The sequence below is a fragment of the Sceloporus undulatus genome, chromosome 6 (assembly GCF_019175285.1).
Source record: "Sceloporus undulatus isolate JIND9_A2432 ecotype Alabama chromosome 6, SceUnd_v1.1, whole genome shotgun sequence".
In the NCBI taxonomy this organism is placed as follows: Eukaryota; Metazoa; Chordata; class Lepidosauria; order Squamata; family Phrynosomatidae; genus Sceloporus; species Sceloporus undulatus.
In genome coordinates this window covers 130975350-130996779 of record NC_056527.1, presented here as the reverse complement: position 1 = coordinate 130996779, position 21430 = coordinate 130975350, and the positions used below count along the sequence as shown (strand labels likewise).

The following is a 21430-nucleotide window of genomic DNA, read 5'->3' as shown; positions in this document are numbered from 1 at the left end:
GCTCAGCGCTCCCTTTGGGAGAACAACTCCCTAACCAGGCCCTGCCAGCAGAAATCATCTGAGCCATTAGCACATGCCTGGGATTGGACCCGGACCTGGGCATGATGGGCACAGGCTGCTTGGTTCGGAGGGAAGCTGGCAGGCCTTGGTGCCGTTCCATGCCATCCTCAGCCTCTTGGTGCTTTCAAAGCAGGGTCAAACCTTTCCCTTAGCTCATAAATAATTGGGATGTTTGCAGGACCCACTGCCCACTGAAAGACATGGTGCAACAGCTTCTGAGGCAGGGAAAACAGCATGGAGGGGAAAGATTGTCTGGAACAGGATCCCACCAAGTGTCCCCCATCTCCTTTCCCCAAGTTGACTGATCACATCCTCTTTTGCATAGAATCACAGACTCCTAGAGCTGGAAGAGACCCCAAGGGCCATCCAGTCCAACTTCCTTCTGCCATGCAAGACACCATCCCAGTCTTCCCTGTGACAGATGGACATCCACCCTTTGCTTAACAAGGAGGACAAGACGATGGGAGAAGTTGACACTAGCAGTTGTTGCCACGAGGCCTGGCCACTTACACCACACCTGCCGAGAAAAGCAGCGGGAGCAAGTGGTAGGTAGGAGGCCATCTTTAGCCACAGAGGCATTGGCTCTGTCCCCCTTCCTTATGGGAATAGATCACCTTCTCATTTGGCCCCAGCCTCAGATTCTGCCAAGGTACCTCAGGCCAGGGCTACTCAACCATGGTAGCTTATGGGCCAGTCCATTCCATGAACCCTGAAGGAAGAATGTTTCAGCCCATAGGCACAATATGAGACCTGTTCCTGGCACACTAGAAGAACATAGTGTAGGCGCTACTGCCAAACTAAGGACAAGGCTGGTCTTCCTCATTTCTGGAGTGAGGGCTGTACAACTCTACGCTTATGGGGTCTTCTTATCCAGTCTCAGAGCATTGGGAAGGTGGGCTCCAACTAATCATTGCTCAGGATGGGAAGAAGAGATGGGGGCGCTGGAAGAAGCCATTGCCCAGCTTATGGACCAAGGTGACCCCAATTCTGCCTTCATGGATGGAGTTGCTTTCAAGGACTGTGACTTTTCTGCTTCCATTTCTAAGGAAAGAGGAGATTATCAGAGAGAACAGACAGAACAAGAGCCAGAGAGGAGTGAGACCAGAGCAGAGAGTCAACCATAATCATGGGTTTATTTGTCATGATCCCACGTCCAACTAAGTTACTAGTTGCAAATGAACACACACACACCCCCTTGCAAAAAAAAAACATAACAAAACAAAAACCTGAACTAAGAGTTTGCTGAAGATCTGGAGGAGTTTTTGTTATGTGGATTCTTGTTTTCAGTCCGACAGAAATGAGGGGTGGAGGGAATACTTTGGACATTTCCCAATAACAGAAATAATAGCAAAGTATATCATACATTCAACATATACTGCGAGTATTGATTACTACAATACAAAGCAATGATTTTTTAAAAACCCACAAAAATAAAAAGTGTGATACTGCAAAAGAGGGTGGCTGGGCCAGTCACCTGGTGGCTTGTTTTGCAGGGCTCTGGAGAACAGCCGCTGTCATTGGCTCCCAGGATCATGTAAACAGAAGCGGAGGGGAAGGGGGACACAAACCAAAGGAAGAGTCGTCCAAGGCCATGCTGGCGGGGTCCCTCTGAGTGCCTTTGGGTCCCTTCCCACTGGAGGGACAAGTGGGGAGCCCACTAAGACCAGCACTGTCCCCTCTGCCCTCAGGCTTCCCTGGCAAGGGACCGGTAATGCCAGCATGGAGGTCCAGGCACAAGCCAGCCACAGCCTGGGGCAGTTAAGTGGCTTCAGAACCAGCCCCTGCCCCACTTGGGACTGCTTCATCTCCAGATGCCACGGAAGCCACGGCGGAGGCAATGGGGAGCAGGAGGAGGAGGAAGATGGCGAGAGCAAAAGAACCTAGGCCATGCTGGTCTCACACTTCTTCTGTGCAAATTCAGGAGGGCTGCATTGAGAGAGGTGTATATATCTATCTATATATATCTATATATCTATATATATTTCCTTTAAAAAATTATTCCAAAAAGAGTCAGTCATAGGAATTTTCTATGGTAGCGTTTTCAAAAGGTCCAAAGGCAGAAAAGATGACAAGATCCTTACCCCCCGCCACAAAGCCCCCACCCCAAATCTTGGGTCAGTCGCAGAAAATAAGGTTCCCCCAGGAGTGGACAGAGAGGTCTCTGGGAGGCCTTGGCGGGAGGGTCAACGCTCCCAGGGGTCGGCCAGAGAAAAGTCAATACTGGGAGGGCAGCGGAACATTTGGGGGGGAGGAAGCAGTCAAGCGGGTGGGAGGGAGGGAGGAGGGCTTGCGGTCTTCTCTTAACAATTAATTTATTAATAATATTAATATCAATAATAATAACAATAACAACAACAGAACATTTACCAAAAGCAAATTCCTACATGATCTGAAGGGAAGCAAGTTAAAAGAGGAAAGCTGGTTCTCACACGGTTGATCTAAGAAAGAAAAAGAAAAAAGCTGGGGGTTGAGGGGTGTTGAGATGTGTATTTGACAGGAAAAGATGTACAAAAAGAAGGAGGGGAGGGGAAGAGAGAGAACTCTGCAGCACAATGATTTTAAGCTTTAAAAACAGAAATGAGACGCACAAATTAAAGAGACACACAAAAGCAATATTGCACCACTGCTGGGGGGGGGGAGTCCAAATTGCCACCAGGGGAGGGGGCAGAGAGCGAGGCAAGGAAGGCCGCTGTGACTTTGAGGTTCAGCCCCCATGCTCCCCACAAATACTGCCCCCAGCCTCTCCACCACACTATACCCCTGGTCCAGCTGTGTCGCTGTGCGGGGGAAATACGTCCCAAGCGTCTGCTTATTGCTGGCGGATGGCCAGGGCTCCTCGCCGCCACCTTCCCCAGGCCAGGATGAGCCCCTGCAATGGGGCAGCTGGTGCCGCTTCAATCCAGCTCCCCAGAGAACCCGCCTAATGGGCTCTCCGGCTCTCTGCGAACAGCTGGTATCACAGGTGAATATGGTAATAATGAACATCCAAAAGGAACAAGTACACTGTTGAACTGAGGAAGAGGAGTAGGAGAAGCTGCCGCTGCCATCGCCATTGTAAAATTTCCATCCAGGAGAAACGCTACGGCCATTTGGCGCAATGCTGCAAGATACTGTTGGTTTTGAAATGGACCTTTTTCTTCCAAAGCTGTACATACCCCTACCAAAATAGAACAAGAAAGAGGAGTGGCTGGCTGGGATGCTGCCATTTCTGTCCACTGTGTGCACACAGCCCATCCCATGCCTACCCCTATTCCTGGCACAAAGCATCCAGGATCTGTGGAGTGCCACTCACTTGGCCAGGGAATGGTGGTTGCCTGCTCCTTTCCACACCCATTCTCCATTTATGTTTATCTCCACTGCTTCCAGGGTCCCAGAAACTAACCGGTGGTTGAGGCAGAGTGGGAGTGGATTAGCACAGGGTTTCTTGGCTTTGGTACCACATGCCCCACCCCCACCGGGGCACTGCCAAGGGCTCCCCACAATACTTACTGTAGCCCACCAGGTCTTTAGACCCCAGCTTGCTCCATCCCAAAGGGAACCTCTGGATGCTTGTAACTCAGGAGGACATCCGTAATGCACGTGGAGGGGTAACAAGAGGCATTCAGGTGCTGGCTGCTGTCCCCTAGCGCTGGGTGTTCCTCTCCTTCCAAATTATCCTCATAGTCTGAGAAGGAAGAGGGTAAGAGGAGACATTCAAGGCAGCTGCAGGTTCAGTGTCAAGGGCAGCATTCAGCTCCTCCTGGCACTAGGTGGGATTCAGACCCCAGCATGTGCTAAGCAGAGAGGGCACTGCCAGCACATGGAGACAGCCTGCCTTGTTGGACAGAATTCCCTTCACTCAACTAACAGGACAAATAGAGTTGAGTTGCAGGACCAAGTCAGATTTATTTGCACCTCTGTCATTCCTGCCCTGAGGTCCCACAAAGGGAGAAGTGTGGGGCTTACAGGTAATCCCAAGTTTGCAGGTGCCTCCCGCCTCACCTCTTTCCAAGCCTGGATTAAGGCCCATTGAAGGTGCCACTCTGCCTGTTCCATGCCTGGAGGGTGCCCACCGCTCACCTTCCCTCTCCCCATCATGGAGAGGTTGGCTGCCCATCAAGGATGACTGGCTGAGCACAGCGTCAGACATGCGGGCGGAACTGAGCGCCTTCCCTGCCATGAGGCTCATGCCAGGCAGGGTGTCCAACTGCACCTGTGGTTGGGAGAGGGGAATGTATTGTCAAGGTGAAGGGCATTGAGAGAACCCAGCTTCCTTTTCTGAGCAGTGGGGCATTTGCCCAGGAAGTGTCTGAGCCTATGCCTCAGCCAGTGCCCGCCCTTCAAGCCGCAGGAAAGAAGATCCTGCCCACCAAGCCAACCACCCGCCTGCTCCCATAACGTACGTAGGCATCCTCGCTGCCCTGAATGGTGTGGTGTCTCTGCAGAGGCCGGGATCTGTGGTGGGGTCCAGGGACAGCCCTGGCCGAGTACGCCCCCAGTGCCTCCGCGTCTGTCATCTCCACCTGCCTGGGCGAGTGCCTGGCCATGGCATCTTTGAGGGGGAGGGAGAAGAGTGGGCATGCAGAGAAAGAGAGTTAGGCCTTGTGTGGACACCCGCCATTGCTCACCCTTCTGGCCCAGGTGGGAGAAAGGAAATGGAAGTTGGTCTCTCCCCCTTTTCCCTACCCTCAACCCTCTTTCCTGCCAGAAGGTGGTGCTTAGGGATACCTATTTGATACCTTGACCATTGGACTGTGGTGCCCCTGGTATTCAGTTTCTTTCCCTTGCTGTTCACCATACACACAAATCCACTAAGGGAGGTTATCTGGAGTTTTGACACTCAATATACCAATATACCAATGATACTCAACTCTCACTTCTATCCATCCAACTCCAAGGAAGCTATTCTGGTATTAAACCAGTGTCTGCTGAGAGGAACTGAGATGCTGGCAAACAAGTTGAATCTTAAGCCAGACAAGACAGTCATTAATAAGTCTGGTCAGGAAACAGTAATTCAGCCTGTGCTGGGTCAGGTTGCTGTACTGGGCCTGAAATCTCATCTTCACTCCTTGTGCATACTCCTAGATCCCATCTGGATCTTGGAGGCCCAGGTTTTGGCAGGAGTCAGGAGTGCGCACGCACGCACACACAGTTAAAGCCAGTGTTCTAGTTGCACCCATTTGTAGAGATGGCAGATCTGGCTATGGCAACACATGCCTTCATTACATCCCATTTGTGTTCCTGCAATGCTGGGCTGCCTTTGAAAAGGTTTGGGAACTTCAGCAGATTTAAAATGCTGCAGGCAGACTGCTGACAGATCACTCCCTTGTTGAAAGAGCTTCACTGGCCACTGGACCCTTACCGAGCAAAATTTAAGATGCCAGTTATTACCTATAAAGTCCTGTAGGGCTTGGCCTCAAACTGTCTGAAAGACTGGCTGTCTCTTCCTCTGCAAGCCTGCTCAAGTCCTCTCACATTCAAGGGGATTGCTGTCAGTCCCACCACAGTTGCAGCTACAGTTGGTGAGGACACAGGAGACAGAGCCCCCTCTTTGCTCTCTTTTTGTTGACACATGAAGACCAAATTGGCATTTGGATTTTTAACCAGGTGAGACAGAAGGGTCTTTTAAAAGGTGGGTGCTCCACTTTTATTTCCATCATGTTTATAATGGATTTTAAATTGGTTTAAATATTGTTTTTATATAAATGCATTTTCACTTCCTCTATAAGCTGCCATGTTCCCATATGCGTGAGGGAGAGAAACTGACTCATAGATCGATTATCTGCCAGGCACAGCCCCACGCCAGCCAACTCCCAACAGTGGGTCCCCTTAGAGGCTGGAAGCTAACAGTCCCTGACTGTAGGTTAACACAGGAGAGCAAAGGGGGGCTTATTGATCCCTAAGTAAATGCCCACCCTCTGCACAACCAGGGCAGAGGGATGCATTGGCAGTACATGCACATGTGTTCTTTTGCCAATGGGCTGATGTACCTGCTGAGAGACTGCCACATAGGAGGCAGCTCCTGGTCTTTGTCCTTCAGCCTTTCCACAGGGCCTCTGCTCCTGCTCCTTCCTCCTCTTGGGAACTCACTGCCAAGTGCAAGAACCATCCCAAGGGGTGTTGTTCCTTGTTGCAAAGGAGTCCAACCAAAGGTCTGCTTATGCTGTGCTGTGCTGTGCTGGGGGGGGGGGGGGGGGCGGGGGAGGCAGAGTAAAGGCTGCCTTTCTGTCAGGCCTTTCATAGCCTCAGCAGAAGGGAGGCTGAGGAGCAGACTCATAACCAAACCTTACCCACCAGGGATGCAAAGAATGGACAGCAGGGAGCAAGTAGATGGGTAGCACTTCCCCATGCCCTGGGAAGATGATTCCCATCTTCAGCCAATTCCCTGGCTGCGCAGGCAGGAGTACACAGACCCCACTTAAGAGCTGACAAATGTGTCCTTCTTGGGCTACAACCCCCCAAGTCTAAAAAAGGGAAAGGTGCAGCCTTCTAGTGCTATGGGACTCCCTGTACCAGCCCTTGTTAGCCCCAGAGGAATTCTGGGACAATGAGGAACGCCATCCAACTCCACCTAACCGGGGGGAGGCAAGATGGCCAATGATCCAGTATAAGGGTTCTGGGTGGAAAAGCAGAAACAGGATGGGAAATCTTCTTTGTGGCATCACTTCTCTGACTTCACCTGACTCTGGGACTTCCCAGAAGAGACTGATGGATGAGAAGAATCCACAAAACGTCTCCAAGAAGTCCCAGATGGCAACACCACCCTCCTCAGGTCTCTTGGTCCTGTTCCCACCTACTGGGGCTCAAGGGAGTTGCTAGCTCAGGAGCTGGAGGTTCTGCTAGGTTCTGAAACACTGTTAAGCCACTCTGTTCCTCAGGTCTAGCTAAGCCATGTTCAATGCCATCCAAACTAGAGGCCATTGCCATGTAGGCAGTGGCCAGTTCCCGACTGCCACAGTGGGCACACCTAACTCAGCAGATGAGACCTAGGGCAGGGGCAACAGAACCCTACCCAGTTCCCTTGAGGCTGCCCCTCTGCCTCCAAAGCCAATCCCTTTTACCCCCCAACCCCCACCTCACCCAAAGCATCCTTCTTCCCCGTCACCAGCCTTACCTCGGCAGGGTGCCTCATTCCGACTGAAGGCAGCTGCCATGTGCTGGTGTCGATATGGATGGGGCCCCAGTTCTTGCTCATGTTTAGCGGTCCCATAAAAAGCATCCAGATCCCCCTGGCCGCCAATGCTTAAGAGCAGCCGGGGGTCATGGTGGTGATGATGGTGATGGCCACCTTTGGTCTTACTGCCTGGAAAGTTGTCCCTGTCCCCGTCGCACAGGCAGTCTACTGCTACTGCCACCGCTGCCTCCTCGTCCTCCTCTTCCATGCTCTCAGAGTGGACCAGGGCGGGCGTGGGGGCATACCCATGGGCCGCCACCTGCTGGATACAATCGTGTTCTCGCACTTTCAGGAGGTGCTGGGGGCTGGTGTGGTGGGGGTGGTGAGCATGGTGGGGATGGTAGGAGTCAGCATTTTGATAAGGCAAAGAGAGAGAGTGGCGCTCTGACAGTTTCTGAGCCATGCCGGCGACCACATGGTGTCCACCCTCCCCGTGGCTCATGTGCCGGATCAGTTCTTGGAGCTCCTGCTGCTGCTGCTGCCGCCGCTTCATCAGCTGGGCAACCTCCACCTGGGGCAGCCGCAGGTCTGCGTGGCCTGTGAGCGAGTGTCGGGGTGAGAGCAGGCCCTGTAGGATGTGTGGGACTTGCTGGTGCCGGGTGTAGTCAGTCGGCGTCGGGGACAGCAGGGCCTGATGGAGGGCTGAGGTGGCGTAGTGCTGCTGCTGCTGCTGAGTACTCTGGGAAAAGGCAGGAAACTGCTCCATCGCTGGGACTTTCAATGCCTGCACGGGGGGGAACCCCGTGGCCGGGCCATAGCTGCTGGGAGAGACCCGGGCCTGCTCTGGAAACAGGTGGGGATGTGCGTGCACCTGGTCGTAGCCAGTGGAGGGATACCTGCGCAAAAAGGGGCAGTAATAAGAGGCTTCAGAAGCACAACAGAAGACAGGCCAGGGTGGCCAGAGTGAGGAGGAGTGGAAAAAACAGCAGGACCCCCTCTGCGCTATGGCTTATCCCGAGCCTTCTCTGTGGAAAGTCAGCCTGCTTTGGGTGAAGAAGAGCTATGCAGAGCTATCTGGGCTGACATTATGCCTTTATGCATCCAACTAATGCACTTCAACACATGCACTTCAAACACATTTACTTCAAAACCCACCACCTTTAGAAACAAGGGGATCATTCTGCTGACAGAGAAGCAAAGCAAGGCAAAGCTCTTTATTTCTTTTATGGACTACAGTTAGTTCCCAGGAGCTGCCAACCTGAACAGCCACTTGGATTCTGGGAACTTTACACCCCCACCCCCCAAACAAAGGAATTTTCCCAAGAGTTTTGGGGAAAAGGACGAAGCACCCTGGGCCCAGTGCAAGTTTTTGGCTGGGCAGAATTGCCCATTCTGTACAGCACGATTCTAGATGGCCTCCAGCAGGTGAAGCAGGCATAGTGAACTGCATCCATAGCTGTTACCTGTGTGGCTCCGTGCCATCGGCGCTGAGCTGCTTGGAGAGAGGCCTGGGTCCATAGGCAAGGGAGGCCATCAAGCTGGCACGGTGGTGCATCTGCAACTGGTTGGCACTGGGATTGATGGGCATGCCCCGTCCGGCCTGCAGGAGGCTGCTGCCCATCATGTCTGCGGGCTCCTGCACCTGCATGGCGACCTGCTGCCCCTGCCCTGGCTGCTGCATGCCCAGGCAGGAGAGACCCAAGTTGGGGGGAGGAGAGCAACTGCCCGACTGCGGGAAGATGGCACCATGAGAAGGCATCCCTTGGAACAGTGACTGGGAGGCACCACCTGCAAAGAGCAAATCATCTCCATTAAAGCCCCGCCTGGCCTGGACAAACATAGCCTGGGGGCTGGGGAGGGCATTAGCCATTCTCACGGTATTAGCCAAAGGACTAGTTTTGATTGTTATAGCCTGCCATTTCTGTGTAGTTGAGCCTGAGCAACAATTACAGTGGCTGCAGCTCCTTCGTATCCCAAAGGTGACCATCAGTGGGAAGGGTAGAAAGCCCCCTAAGTGGCTTCTCCTCCAGCACCCAGAAGAATGAGGAGCAATTGTGATTTAAATCAGGGAGGGGGATAGCCAAGAGTCCCATTCACTGACTGATATGCTTACCATGGCTCTGGTGCACACTGCCGCTGGTGGGAGGAGGGCTGCTGTCTGCCTGCCTGAAGAGATGGTTGCTGGGATGGTTTGGAGGTGGACTGGATGGCTGTATCCGTAACCTGCACAGACACACAGTGAGCATCTTTTTGAAAATATTGGACCTTGGGAGGCATCACTGATGCAGAGTGAATGGAAATCTGGAAGGCTCTACTTTTAGTTCATAAAAACCTGAGGGTAGCTGCATGGAATGAGACCAAGCCAGGTCTATCTTGTCCCATGTTCTCTCCTTCCAGCAGTCAAACTAAGGCCCTGATAGAAGCCCGCAAGTAAGACAAGCACACAAAGGCACCTCTTCCTTTTCTTCCCCAGCCTCCAGTACTGAGAAGGCCACTGCCTTCAATACTGGAGGAAATAAGTGTCCAGGATGGCTAGTGACCATGGTTGGCCCTGGCCCTCATCAGCTTGTCTAACACCCTTTCAAAAATCTTCCACATTGATTATGGCCATCACAATGTCTCCTGTAGAAAAAAAAAACTGTTTTAACTTTGTGGGGTGTGAACTACGGCTTCTTCCCCACTATCCTGAATGCTTCACCCCTATGTTTCACTGTATAACCATAGGCTTTGTTGTGAGAAGAGCCAGGGGAAGTTCCTCATGTCCTTCCTCTGCACCATGTATCATCTTGAAACTTGCCAGTCTGGAGGGTGAGATGTTATGGCACAGAAGAACCTAAGCTGTACTGCACCATGTGTGGGCTAGCAGAGGCTGCAAGCAACCACACGAGGATGTGCAAACGCCTTGACAAAGTCTGTGTGACATGTCAGATTGGGGGGACAGGAAGAAATACACACACAGTCTGGTAAGGACTTGGCTCAAGAGAAGGCATCCCTTCCTACAGATGATTCCCCCCTTATAGCCTTCCTGTACAAATGAAGGCCCAGAAGTGAGAGGCACTAAGCAAACCCAACTGCTTCCTTAAAGAAAAAGGTGTTACTAGCAGGGAGAAAGCTCAAGGCCTCCAGGATATGAGGGCACAGCCAGCATCTCCCACTTACCTTATTTGAAAGACCATATCTCCCCATATGAACCACCTAGACTTTCTCTCGGTCCCACCACCATCCCAGGCTCGCCTGGTGAGGACCCGAGAGAGAGCCTCTCAGTGGCTGCTCCTTCCCTGTGGAACTCCCTTCCACGGGAGACCAGGCTGGCCCCCTCACTGATAGCCTTTTGTAGGCAGGCAAAGACATTTTTGTTTAAACAGGCCTTTTGGAGATCTGGCAGGCTTGGTTTTATTGGGAGATGGTTGGACTTGGACTTTTTAATTTTAACTCTGTATGTTTTTAAAAAGTTTATACTTGTAATTTTTATATTTTTATGATTTTAATAGTACAATTTTAACTTATGTTTATATATGTACGCCGCTTTGGGTCCCATTTTGGGAGAAAGGTGGGATAAAAATAAAATAAAATAAAATAAATAAATAAACAAACATTACCTCTGGAGCTGGTGGGTAAGCAGAGCAGGCTGGTTTTCCCCTGGAGCTTGGAGGGGTGGAGAGGGCTGAGGAGGGCAGACACAGTCCTGCGTGAGGAAGAGAGGGACCTCTTGGTTATCCATAGTGGCAGCCACTGCAGATTGAATCTGGTGGGACCTCCATCACATAAAGGATGCTGCTCAGCTCCCAGAGGTACTAGAAGACCCGTACGAGAGCCCACCTTGGGCGCCCCAGTACCTGGATCTGCTGCTGAAGGATCTGGTGATGCTGTTCCTGCTGGTACAAGATGTGCTGCTGTTGTGTCTTCTCCAGGGTCCGCTCATCCATGTGGCCCCCGTACATCTTCTGGAGCTGTTCACACTCCTGAAACAAACCATCAAGTGAGGTTCTGCTGCTTCTCCTCTTCAGCAGAATCTTTTTGCCAAAAATATTTTTGTATTTCTTTCTTTCTTTACTTATTTATTAAAACTTTGGAAAACGGTAAGAGTTGCAAAGAGAACTCAGCAAAGCCTGGACCTCCTGGAGCTACTCTCTAACAAAGCTGGTCGACTGCAGGATTACAGCCTCAACTAGTATCATTCCCTGATTGTGGAGGACTGCTCCCACCCCCATGGACAGGCTACCCACTTTCCCAGGCAGCAGCCCTGGGTTTAGCTCCCAGTCAAACCAAACACCTTACCTGCTGGAGCTGCTTAATGCTGCTGTGGTTGCCCATCTTCTCCAACTGGGCCTTGAATGCCTGGATGCTGGCAGCCCCATCAGAGAAACGGCGAACTGGGGAGAAACGCTCCGTGGGAAGATGCAGAGTATTGGAGTCCTTGTAGACATAGCTGTACACAGGCACAGACACACAGAGGGTGGAATCCTTGCTCCCTGTAGCCTGGGCTCCCCAAAAGCAGGCCAGGGAAGCAGCCACTTTTCCACAGGCCCAGCTTGCCCATTTGTTCTGTGTGCACAAACGCCTTGCTCTGAAGCACAACTCTGGAAGCAGTAACTGGCATCTTTGCTTCAACATCTCTTGAATCCATTGACCAAACCCCCGTTCTCAGGTCAGAGGGAACACTAGCTTCCAGGGCCCTTGGCATTAACCTCTCGCTGGCCCTGCAGCATCTGAGAGGAACCAATATGAGTCACACCAGGACTGAAAAAGGGAGCTGGCTCGGCACTCTTCTTCCCTCTTTGGCACATACAAGGAGCCAACACAGGCAGGAATGGGGAACTGGGAAGGTTTCCCATCCAAAGAAATAAAGAGAATGTTGAATTCCTCAGCACCAGGGGCACATTCTGATGGACAAGACTGGTAGCATGCCAGCCCTGAGCCCAGAAGCAGTAGCATCTGGGTAAAAATGAGGAGGAGGAAGAAGTTGCTAGGCCATGGGGTAGGCAAAGCATAGTCCTCCAGCTGTTGTTGGACTGCAAAGCCCAGTGGCCCGGCTAATGGGAAGTCATAAACCAACAACATGACAAACTAACATGAGGCACAGATCACTTTCCAGTCATCTCAGGAGAAGAGGTATAAGCTGTAGAATCTGAGGCCAGGCCAAAGCAGGCTCCTCTGACTTCTTCAGCAACCAAGCCAGCTGTTCAGACCTGGGCTCTCAAGCAATTTCAGGACCCCCACTCTTCCCCTTGCTCTAGTGCCCCCCTCCCATGATACACAGCCAACTACTTGGGGCACAAGAGAAAGAAAGGCCCCACCAGAAGATACAGAGTGGCCCCAATTCCACAACTCAGCAGGAAAACAGAGGACCTGGCTGTGGGGCACACTTCTTCCTGCTCAGAACATCTGGCCCAGGTTCTAACCAAATCACAGCCACCAAGGACTAGAGAAACCAGGGATGGGGAGAGGGGTTTGATGCAGGGCCATTTGGCATGCCTTTGGACTCCCAGGCCAATCTTGCTGAATACTGAGCAAGGGTCCCCTAGGGTGGCTTTGGCTGCAGAACTGGCAAAACAACAGAGTGTCCCTGAGACTGTACAGAATATGCCTCCCTCCCAATGCCAACATAGGACAGGGCAGAGAGCATGATGCATGGCTTAATAACATGGGCCCCTCTGCGACAGACCATAGCCCCCTGCCCTTCCTGCCCATCCCTGTGGCTCTCAGCTGCTTCAACACCATTGCCAAGTATCTCTTTCAGCTGCCTATGAGAGTCCTTCTGCCCCCTAAAGTAACATCCAGGCAGTTGCTGTCTGCGATGCCATTCCGAACAGCGGAAGAGCCATTCCACGCAAACAGTTGGCTGCCTGGTGCTCAGTGCTGTCCCAGACACAAGGCATGGTGGCTTTGCTGAGGTCTGCGATAAGGCACAAAGCCTCCCCACCCCAGCCTCACTGCCCCTTTGCCAGGCGAAGGTGAGGGGCCCTCGTTCTGACATGTAGGGCAACCAACACCCGAAGGGGCTTAGCTGACCTCCACATGAAGCGACCATCTCCCAGTAACATCATATCCATGTGTGTGTCTAGAGTGGCAGAGCCTTAGAAACTGAGGAAAGGAAAGCTGGTTTACATCCCAGCACAAAAACATATGAGCTCAACCCAGGCCCTGAAGTCAGTGGGAGGCAAATGCCAGGGCAGCTCCAAGAAAGAAAAGGTGCTCCATTGTTCCCCAGCAGCACCTGAAAATATGGTGCTTCCTGGCCTTCTCAACTACAAGGAAGGGGTAGAGAAGAGGCAGTGCCCCCTATCCTTAGCCCCCAGTTTGTTCAGCCTGATGCCACACAGGCTCCCATTCCTGCGTCAAAGCCAGTTAACCCAAAGTTATTTAGGGCCAGCACCCCTTATCTCTGCCTGCTCAAGTTCCAGCGTGGCACCTGCATGCCTTCTGCTGGCTCAGAGTTCAGCTGCTCAGGCTGGTGACGTCTCCACCAGCTCAGCAGCTACCTGAGGACAGAGGCAGAAATGGCTCAGGAGGGAGTGTGTGAATGAAAGGCTAGTTGAGGAAGGCAATCTCGACAGGGTCTGTCTGTGCACAAGACTAATGTCTGATCTGAGATTAGGGGGAGAGAGGGCTTCAAGCAACTTTATCGGTGGCCAGGCTTCCAAGAGCAGCTCAGCCTCTCTCTGTCCCAGCTTCCTGAGAGCTTGTTTTGCAACAGGCAAAGGTCACTCCTGTGCTCCTGCCACAGCGTCCTTCTCTGTCACAACCACTGTTTCTCCTTTCCCCTTCCCCCACCAAGGGATTTCAGCAAGGAAGCACTGCAGGCAAGCACATCCTGCACTGGTGGAAGTCCCATGACAGAGCTGTTGACACAAATAAGGTCCAGAGGTTTCTCCTCCGCAGGTCTCTCCAGGGGGCATTCCAGGGGTATTTTCTCACTGTGGAAGAGGTCGAACTCTGCCCACCAGAAGGAACTGTCCTAACCACTAGGTACCGGATCATGGATCTTCTGGCAAGGAGGAGAATCAAATCAGGTGCCCCTAGGTCCCTGATGCCCTCATGCTCATTTGGGGCCACCCTCTGCTTAGATTCACCTCCAAGGCATGGCAGGGGTCAGAGAAAGCTTGGGGGAGTTGCTCTCCCAAGAGGGCCAACTGGGACATCCCTTCCTGAAAGGCTCCCCACTTTCCTTGCCCTGCCTAGGTGTCTCCAGCTGAAGGGAGGACCCCTGGGGGCTAATGGCAGGAGAGGCCCTGTAGGAAGGATTTCCGGTTGCCAAGCAATGACTTGTTCTTTCACTGGCCTTTCTCTCTCTCTCTCTCTGACTCTCTCTGCAGGGGATTCGGATGGCCTTTGGCCGCCCTAGTCAGCTTTCCCTGAAGGGCAGCACTATTCCGAGTGGCCGGTGCCACTACTCACCGGTGCTGATCGGGTGCCAGGTGTGATGCCCGGGAGCGGAAGGGCTGCTGTCCTAGCTGCCTCTGCAAGTCGGGTGGGATTTCCGCGGTGGGGTTGGTCATTGCCAGGGTGTGCCTTTTTGACCTATTGGCCAAGTATCTGCAACAAGCAGGAGCACATTTCATGAGAGGGAGAGGCACATGCCTGGCGGGAGCGCCAGAGAAGGAGCAAGGTGGGCAGTGGCGGGGTGGGGAGGCACCCCACTGGGCCGCTCTCTCACAAGAAATGCTTAATAGGATTGGGGCTGGGTGCGGGTGGGGGAACGTGAGAGAACAATTGGCTCTTTGGGGCTGGGGGGCAACTCTAGAGAAAGCAGAAACACCAGCCTACAGAGATTTCAAGCAAAGCGAGGGGAAGGTTAAGAGCAGGCCCACCTGCAGGGCTGCAGCAGGAGAAGGGAAGAGAAAGGGAGGGGGCAGCCTGGACTCTGGCTCTGAGTAGCCCCTACAGTTTGGAGGCCTCTTCCAGGAACTGAAACAGAATGACCTGAGCAGGACAACTAACAGATATCAGAGGTGGGTCTCACAGGTACTCAGGCAGAAGGGCAATCCCTTCTCCTCAACACTTGGGGGCATTTCCCAGAAGAGGAAACACTCCTGAGTTGCTTTTGGAAGAAATGAGGTGCAAGGACTCTGCCAGCACCACCATAGTTCAAAGAACCTGGTCCTCTGGCATTGCCCACCCCACCCAGCTAATGGTGCCTAGTCTCAGCTGGGCTGCCAAGAGCACCACCTAGGCTCCATGCCTGTGTACTTCCATTAAAACCTGGACACCAAGGTGAAGGAACAAGGGAGGGCCCAGTAAGAAGGGAACATCTCAGGTCACACCTTCCAAAAGCTTAGGCCCAGCTTATCTGAAAGGTCATGTCTTCCAAAACATGCCTGCCTGAATTTTATGATCCCCAGTGGAGGGCTTTCTCTGAGGCCCACCACCATCACATATACAGCTGGTGAAGACAATGGAGACGTGTCTTTTTTGGTGGCTGCAATTCCCTCACACGTACCTGCTGTCTATGCTCTCTTTCCACCAGAAAGCAAGGATCTCCTCATTTGCCGAGGCCTTGAACTATTAACTGGCCCCTGCAGGAAGTCTTTTAAACTGGGCTGTGCCCCATTTTTACCATCATGACTATGATATTTTAACCTATTTTTCTACTGTTTTAAATTCAATTGCTTATTGCTTTTTAATTTTAACTTACATTGCAAGCTGCCTTGGGCCCCAGTCGGGAAGAAAAGAGGGAGATAAATCCAGCTTCTGGGTTTCAGTAACAATCAGCCAGAAGGGCCAAATGAGCAACCAGGAAGGATCCCCATCTCCCAAGGAAAGGGGATCTCTCCCGCTGCTTTGCACTGTGGGCCAGATCAGGCAAGGCTCTATCTGGGGAAGGAGTGGGCAAAGTGTGGGGTGCATGTGTGCCCTGGGGTCAAATAACCCTGATGTAAAAAAGACTGCTTCTGTGCCTGAGACAACTAGGGCAAAAGGGAGGGGGCACTGGAAGTAATTTTAAAGTTATTTTTCACAAGGGAATGCAGATGGGAAGGGCAGTCCTCCAAGGTCATTTGGGGCCCAGTACAGCACAGAGGTGAAGTGATGACAGGGACCAGGTTGCACAGACTGGCCAGGTAGAACTTGAGCCATTTCCTGAAGGGCTTGTAACCTGCTGGTGGCCAAGGCTGCCTCCTTTCATGCCTTCTGGGGTGGATCTGGCCATCAGCAACTTTGCTGCAGGCACAGGCTGGATTTCAGGGCTCGGAGTCTCCAGCAAGCCTGGGTGTGGGAGGACGACCAGAGAGAGACCAGCCAGGGGTCAGCCCTGTGTTCTGGGAAGTGGAATGGTGCTCAAATGGTGTTCCTGGGAGGTCAATATTTGCATCAACCCACCCACCCTGCAGACATAATGTTGACTCTTTCAGCAACCGGTAGCACAAGGGAACATCCAGTACAGAGGAGAGGACAAGTGGAGGAAACAGAGCACCCTCCTTGGGAAGAGGGGAGAACCAGCAGTGTGGAGATCTGACATGTCAAGGGAGTGGGATATCCCCTCTTCCCAGCAGAAGGCAGCCCCCTCTAGGGTTCTACAGGCTCCCAGAAGATGGGGTATTAAGAGCCAGTGGTTAGGCTCAAATGACTTCTCTATTACTGCAAGGGGCCCAGCTGCCTCACTCACCGAAAGGCATTCCAAATCTTTGCATCTCCTTTTGCTTTCTCTGCCTGCCTCCTTCTCTGCAGGGGAAGAACTAACAAGGCACTTCCACAAGGAAGTGTTTGCTTCAGGAAAACCCAGACATCTTTACTAGCAAGGCCAGTTGCTAGGAAATGAAAAAGCCTAGTCTCCCTAATACTTGGCAAAAGCTGTGGTTGGGTCAGCCTGCAACTCTTCCCCTAGGCCATGCGCTCCCAAAAGAGCAGGCTGGATGAAGGGAAGGGCAGCGCAGCCAAGGCCAGATCCCGCTAGCCTTGCAGTTGGATGCTCTAGGACCTGCCAGAGAGCACAGATACAGCCAGAAGCCAACCTGTGGGCATCTTGGTTTTGAGACATATACTTACAGCTGAGCCCTGGATGCTAGTGGAAGTTCTACCTACCCATCCAATCACCAGAAAGAGGTTAGTAGGAAGACCAAGGAAAGGAGCAGGAGCAGCTCAGAGTTGTAGCAGAGTCCACATGGAAAACCAGCTCTCAGAGAAGCAGAGTGAAGCAGAAACCACAAGCCAAACAGATGCCTGTTATTGTTAGGGTAGCTGACAGACAAGAGAAGGGATCCTCCGACGACAGGAAGGGGAACAGGGGCAGGAGCATTACCTCTGCACAGCCTCCTGGTCTGGCTCTCCGTCTGAACTCTCCTCATCCACAGGGGTCACGGCGGGCACTGCCTGGAGGGAGCAGAAGGGCAGAGCTGGGTTTGACAGAAAGGGTCCTTTCCCCTTACACCAGGTGTAGGCAACTGTGGAAGGCCGGGGGCTATACTGGACCTCCAGAGATCATGGAGAGCCACTACCCTCCCATAGCACCCACCTCTGCAAAAAAAATAAATAAATAACAATGCTATTTTTTAATCAAGTAATTTCTAGAAGGCATAGAGGCCATTTTCACTACATTTTGGGGCTTTCCTGTGCCATTTTAGGCATAGTAATTTTTTTTTTATCAATAGGAAGTGAGTGGAAGTAACTGTTTCAAAACTGGCTCCTCCAGCAGTGACTAAATTAGACCAGCCCCTCCCCAATGTGGTGGAAATACCCCATGCCTCCTAGAAGGCATTGTTTTGGGAGGAAATGTTTTTGGTAGTGGCAGTGCCCTGCACACTCCCCAAAAGCTGTTTTATGGGATTCTGGAGCAATTCCTTTAGACCATTCCTCCTCTCAATATCCTCTCCCCAAGTCATGGAAAGTGCAGCTCATCACTTCCACAACAACAGATATGCTTGGCAGGACTGCCCAAGCCTCAACAAGCAGATTGGCACAGCCTAACTTCCCAGAAAAGCTCCAGAAGAAAAGATAACCAAGCCTTTAAAAGAAGAGCAATGGGGAAATTAGACCCTGGCTTGAGAGGTGCCCAGGAAACACCAGCTCATCCAACACACACTTCTATCACAAGAGAGACCCAGACCATCCTTAGGCTTACCTCCTAAAAGATTAAGACACACAAAAAAAAGGAGACTCGGGCGATGGAGCTAAAAAAATCAAACTTGTGCACTAGTCCTTCCTTTTGCTACTTACTGGTGTCATGGTAACGAGTGGAGAAGGGCCCCGGGGACGCTTCAAGAGCTGCTGGGCATGCAACTGGATGTTGGCTCCTCCATCTGATGCCCTCCGTCCAAGGGGTCCCATTCCATTCAACAACTGCAGAGTCGGGGGCTGCAACAATGACTGCTCCTGCAAGGAAACACTCTTGTCTCTGCCAGATCCCAACTATGCACTGCAAAGCCAGGAGTGAGGGCAGGGCCCAAAGGGCATGAGTGTGCCACCATCCCTTCAGAGCATGTGCTGGCATGGCGGGGGTAGGGGGTAGGTACTAGTCCTATGGCTTGGCAGCAAAGTCAGCAAAGACTCTGGCTCTCCATACTCAATAGCTGTGCTCATCAGGTGGTCTCAGTGTTACTCAGGATCGCCCACCAAGCAGGCCAATGGACCCTCAAAGGAAAAAATGAACCAATATCCAGGGCTCCCTGGCTGAAACTATCATCCCTGTCTCCTGCATGGAGGGCCTCACCGGTCCTTTGCCATACCTTGTACTCCAACTGGCCCGTCGGCTGGAGGTGATGCATGGGCAGCATGTTGGCTGCCATGTTCATGTTTGGTGCCACCTGCAGGAAGGGGGCCTGTGGTGCAACACGAGGGAAGCCTGGCAGTAGCTTCTGAAGATCTTCCATCACCTCAGTGCTGCAAAGACAAACACCGCCACTCACAGAAAGGGCCGGGCAATGCCACTGCTTTACCCAGGTAGTGCCGACAGGTGCAGTTCCCAACTCTGAGGACTGCAAGTGTGGGGACAGTCTGCACACCCACCTTCTTCTCTAACAGTTTCCTGGGCTAACACTGGCCTGGTCATTTTGTTTCACATATGCATATTGTTAATTCTGAATGAAAAGTTTCCTGAAACTGCTCCTTGTTGTGTAAATCTACCCCTGCTCTTTCCCTGTTATTTCTCCCTCTGGTCCAAATATTCCATTAAAACAATGCCCAGGAACACATCAGTCTCCTTAACTGAGGTATAACTGTAAAGGATCATCCCCAAAGTAGGGCCAGGAATCCACAAAGCTACTGACTTGAGAAAGGGATTGTGTTTACCTGCCAGAGAGCTACAATAATGGAGAAAACCCACACCCATGAGTCACCCCTGGATCACCTGGACAGGGTGACCACATTATCAGATGATGATAATAACAATAACAATAATAAATTTTATTTATATACCGCCTTTCCAACAGATCAAGGCGGTTTACAAAAATGCATAGATTATTACAAAAACAATTACATAAATACACAACTAAAAATTCATCCCCTTACCTTAACTAAATACAGTTAAATTATTAACCACATGGCTAGCAAAGCAGACTTACCGAGGATCAGCCACTCCCACTGTGTGCCTCCTCATGGAGAGATAGCGGACCAGGGCTTCAGGAGATGGCTCTTCCCCTTCATCTGAATCCAGGTTCATGGTTCCGTCCGTCTGGAACAAGGACACACACACACACACACGAATGTTTGTGAGAAGGAAAGCTGAGAGGCCTTTAGGGACACAACAAGGGCAGGTCCCAAGGGCAGGAACCAAGGAGGAAAGGGACACTGACCTCCACAATTTGGTTCTCCGGGTTGATGAGCTGCACTTGGGGAACACTGATGCTCACTGTGTTGCCTCCTTGCTCTGCCTGCAGGGGGGACATTAAGCCAAACACTGAAACCCGCATGAATCTCAAGGACCATTCCTCCAGCTCAGCTGCCAGCAACAGCAAGGACTGCCCAAATACTCTTGCTGCAGCAGACATACACAAACACACCAGGGTTCTGCCCTACTCTTCTTGCCACGATTCACAGGAGGCTCTACCAGGGATGTTGAGAGAAGGCTCTCATCCCAGGGCTGACCAACCTGCCAGCAATCATTCCCAACTGTACAGAAGGAATGATTTCTCTTGCCTTCTGAGAGGTCATGCCTACATGGCACAAGTGGCCGGTCTCTTGCACAAAACAGACCTGGATGTTGGCAGCTGTGACTGCTGGGAAGGTCATGGTCCTTGGCAGGCCAGGCTGAGTGCAAATGCGCAGATTCTTATGCCTCTTCTGGCGGTCACAGAGTAGGCTGTAGATGGCACTGTAGTGATCGTATGCCTCTGTCCTTAATGACTGAGAGAGCAGGGGAGAGCAAGGAAGAGATCACCTTTCTCTTTCCAAGGCCCAAGGCAGGTCGGCCCCTTTCTCCCCAAATGCCCAGCACTCCCAGAGATACCTGCAGGGTGTGCTCCTTATCCAGACCCATCTCTGCCATGGCCAGCAGCACGTCTTCATTCACAGGCTCCATCTGCCGCTCGATCTTCAGGTGCTGGCACTCAGCTATTAGCTAGAAAGCACAAGACATTTCAGTAGTGGTTACTTGCCCACAAGAAGGAAAAGCAAGGAGGAGAAAGGTGGTTTGGGGTTTGCTGACCATGAATCAGCCAGGGATGCCACCTTCACATTTCTGCACCCAGCAAGTTTTGACACAGGCTCAAGTCCACTACTTCACCCTACTTGCCTGTCCTACCTCTCTTCCCTCAACCGCTTCTTCAAGCTTAAACATTATATTTCATATCAAGCATGTACAAGAGATTTACAAAACTGATGACATTAAAATTGTACTCCTTATGGTGTAACACTGGAGTGGGGGAAGGGGAGGCAAAGCTTCCCCTTCCCCCACTTGCCACAAAATGTGGAAGGTGCATGCACACACTCCACGCACACCCACCCACCACCCATTCTGCCAACTTACTTACCGTGTCAAACTCAGTATCCACCTCCCCAAGCTTCATCCACTTGTGCTTGCAGATCTGCTCCATGGAGAGCCGCCTGCTTGGCTCCAGCACCAACATGTGGCGGATCAAGTGCTCACACTCTGAAAGACAGGAGCCAGAGGGTACACTGAGGAAACGGAGGAGCCAGGCTGTGGCTGTCAGCCACACTCACCTCCAGCCACAGGGCATTTCAGCAGTAGGGAGGGCAAATTTTCAGTTCTGGACACCCACAAGGTACGTGTGTATCTCAGGAAACCCTCTGCCACCTCCTACTCCCTGTGGCTGCATCCAGTCCAACTCAAGAATGCTCTACCTCAATGTGGCCATGAGGCATTTGGTCCAAACCCCAAGTGTCATC

The 21430-nt window shown here is 52.0% G+C and overlaps 1 protein-coding gene across 6 annotated transcripts in view; it reads right to left on the bottom strand.

The window, feature by feature from the left end:
* Positions 1–1174: 1174 nt before the first annotated feature.
* SIK3 (SIK family kinase 3) overlaps positions 1175–21430 on the bottom strand; it is a 69580-nt gene continuing 49324 nt past the window's right edge. The window contains exons 7-25 of one of the 6 annotated variants that reach the window (XM_042477111.1): positions 21055–21173; positions 20532–20642; positions 20279–20428; positions 19879–19956; positions 19648–19757; positions 18814–18967; positions 18305–18460; positions 17391–17461; positions 14552–14689; positions 11432–11582; positions 10990–11115; positions 10753–10838; positions 9267–9376; positions 8617–8941; positions 7154–8049; positions 4443–4591; positions 4042–4252; positions 3550–3724; positions 1175–2498 (exon numbers count right to left, since the gene is read on the bottom strand). In XM_042477111.1, coding sequence (XP_042333045.1) covers positions 3567–3724; positions 4042–4252; positions 4443–4591; positions 7154–8049; positions 8617–8941; positions 9267–9376; positions 10753–10838; positions 10990–11115; positions 11432–11582; positions 14552–14689; positions 17391–17461; positions 18305–18460; positions 18814–18967; positions 19648–19757; positions 19879–19956; positions 20279–20428; positions 20532–20642; positions 21055–21173 — 3299 coding nt within the window. In that variant the 3' untranslated portion in view covers positions 1175–2498; positions 3550–3566. Of the gene's footprint in view, positions 3218–3545; positions 3725–4041; positions 4253–4442; positions 4592–7153; positions 8050–8616; positions 8942–9266; positions 9377–10752; positions 10839–10989; positions 11116–11431; positions 11583–14551; positions 14690–17390; positions 17462–18304; positions 18461–18813; positions 18968–19647; positions 19758–19878; positions 19957–20278; positions 20429–20531; positions 20643–21054; positions 21174–21430 lie in introns of all 6 variants that reach the window. The other 5 variants (XM_042477110.1, XM_042477109.1, XM_042477113.1 and 2 more) reach the window with 5 other exon arrangements.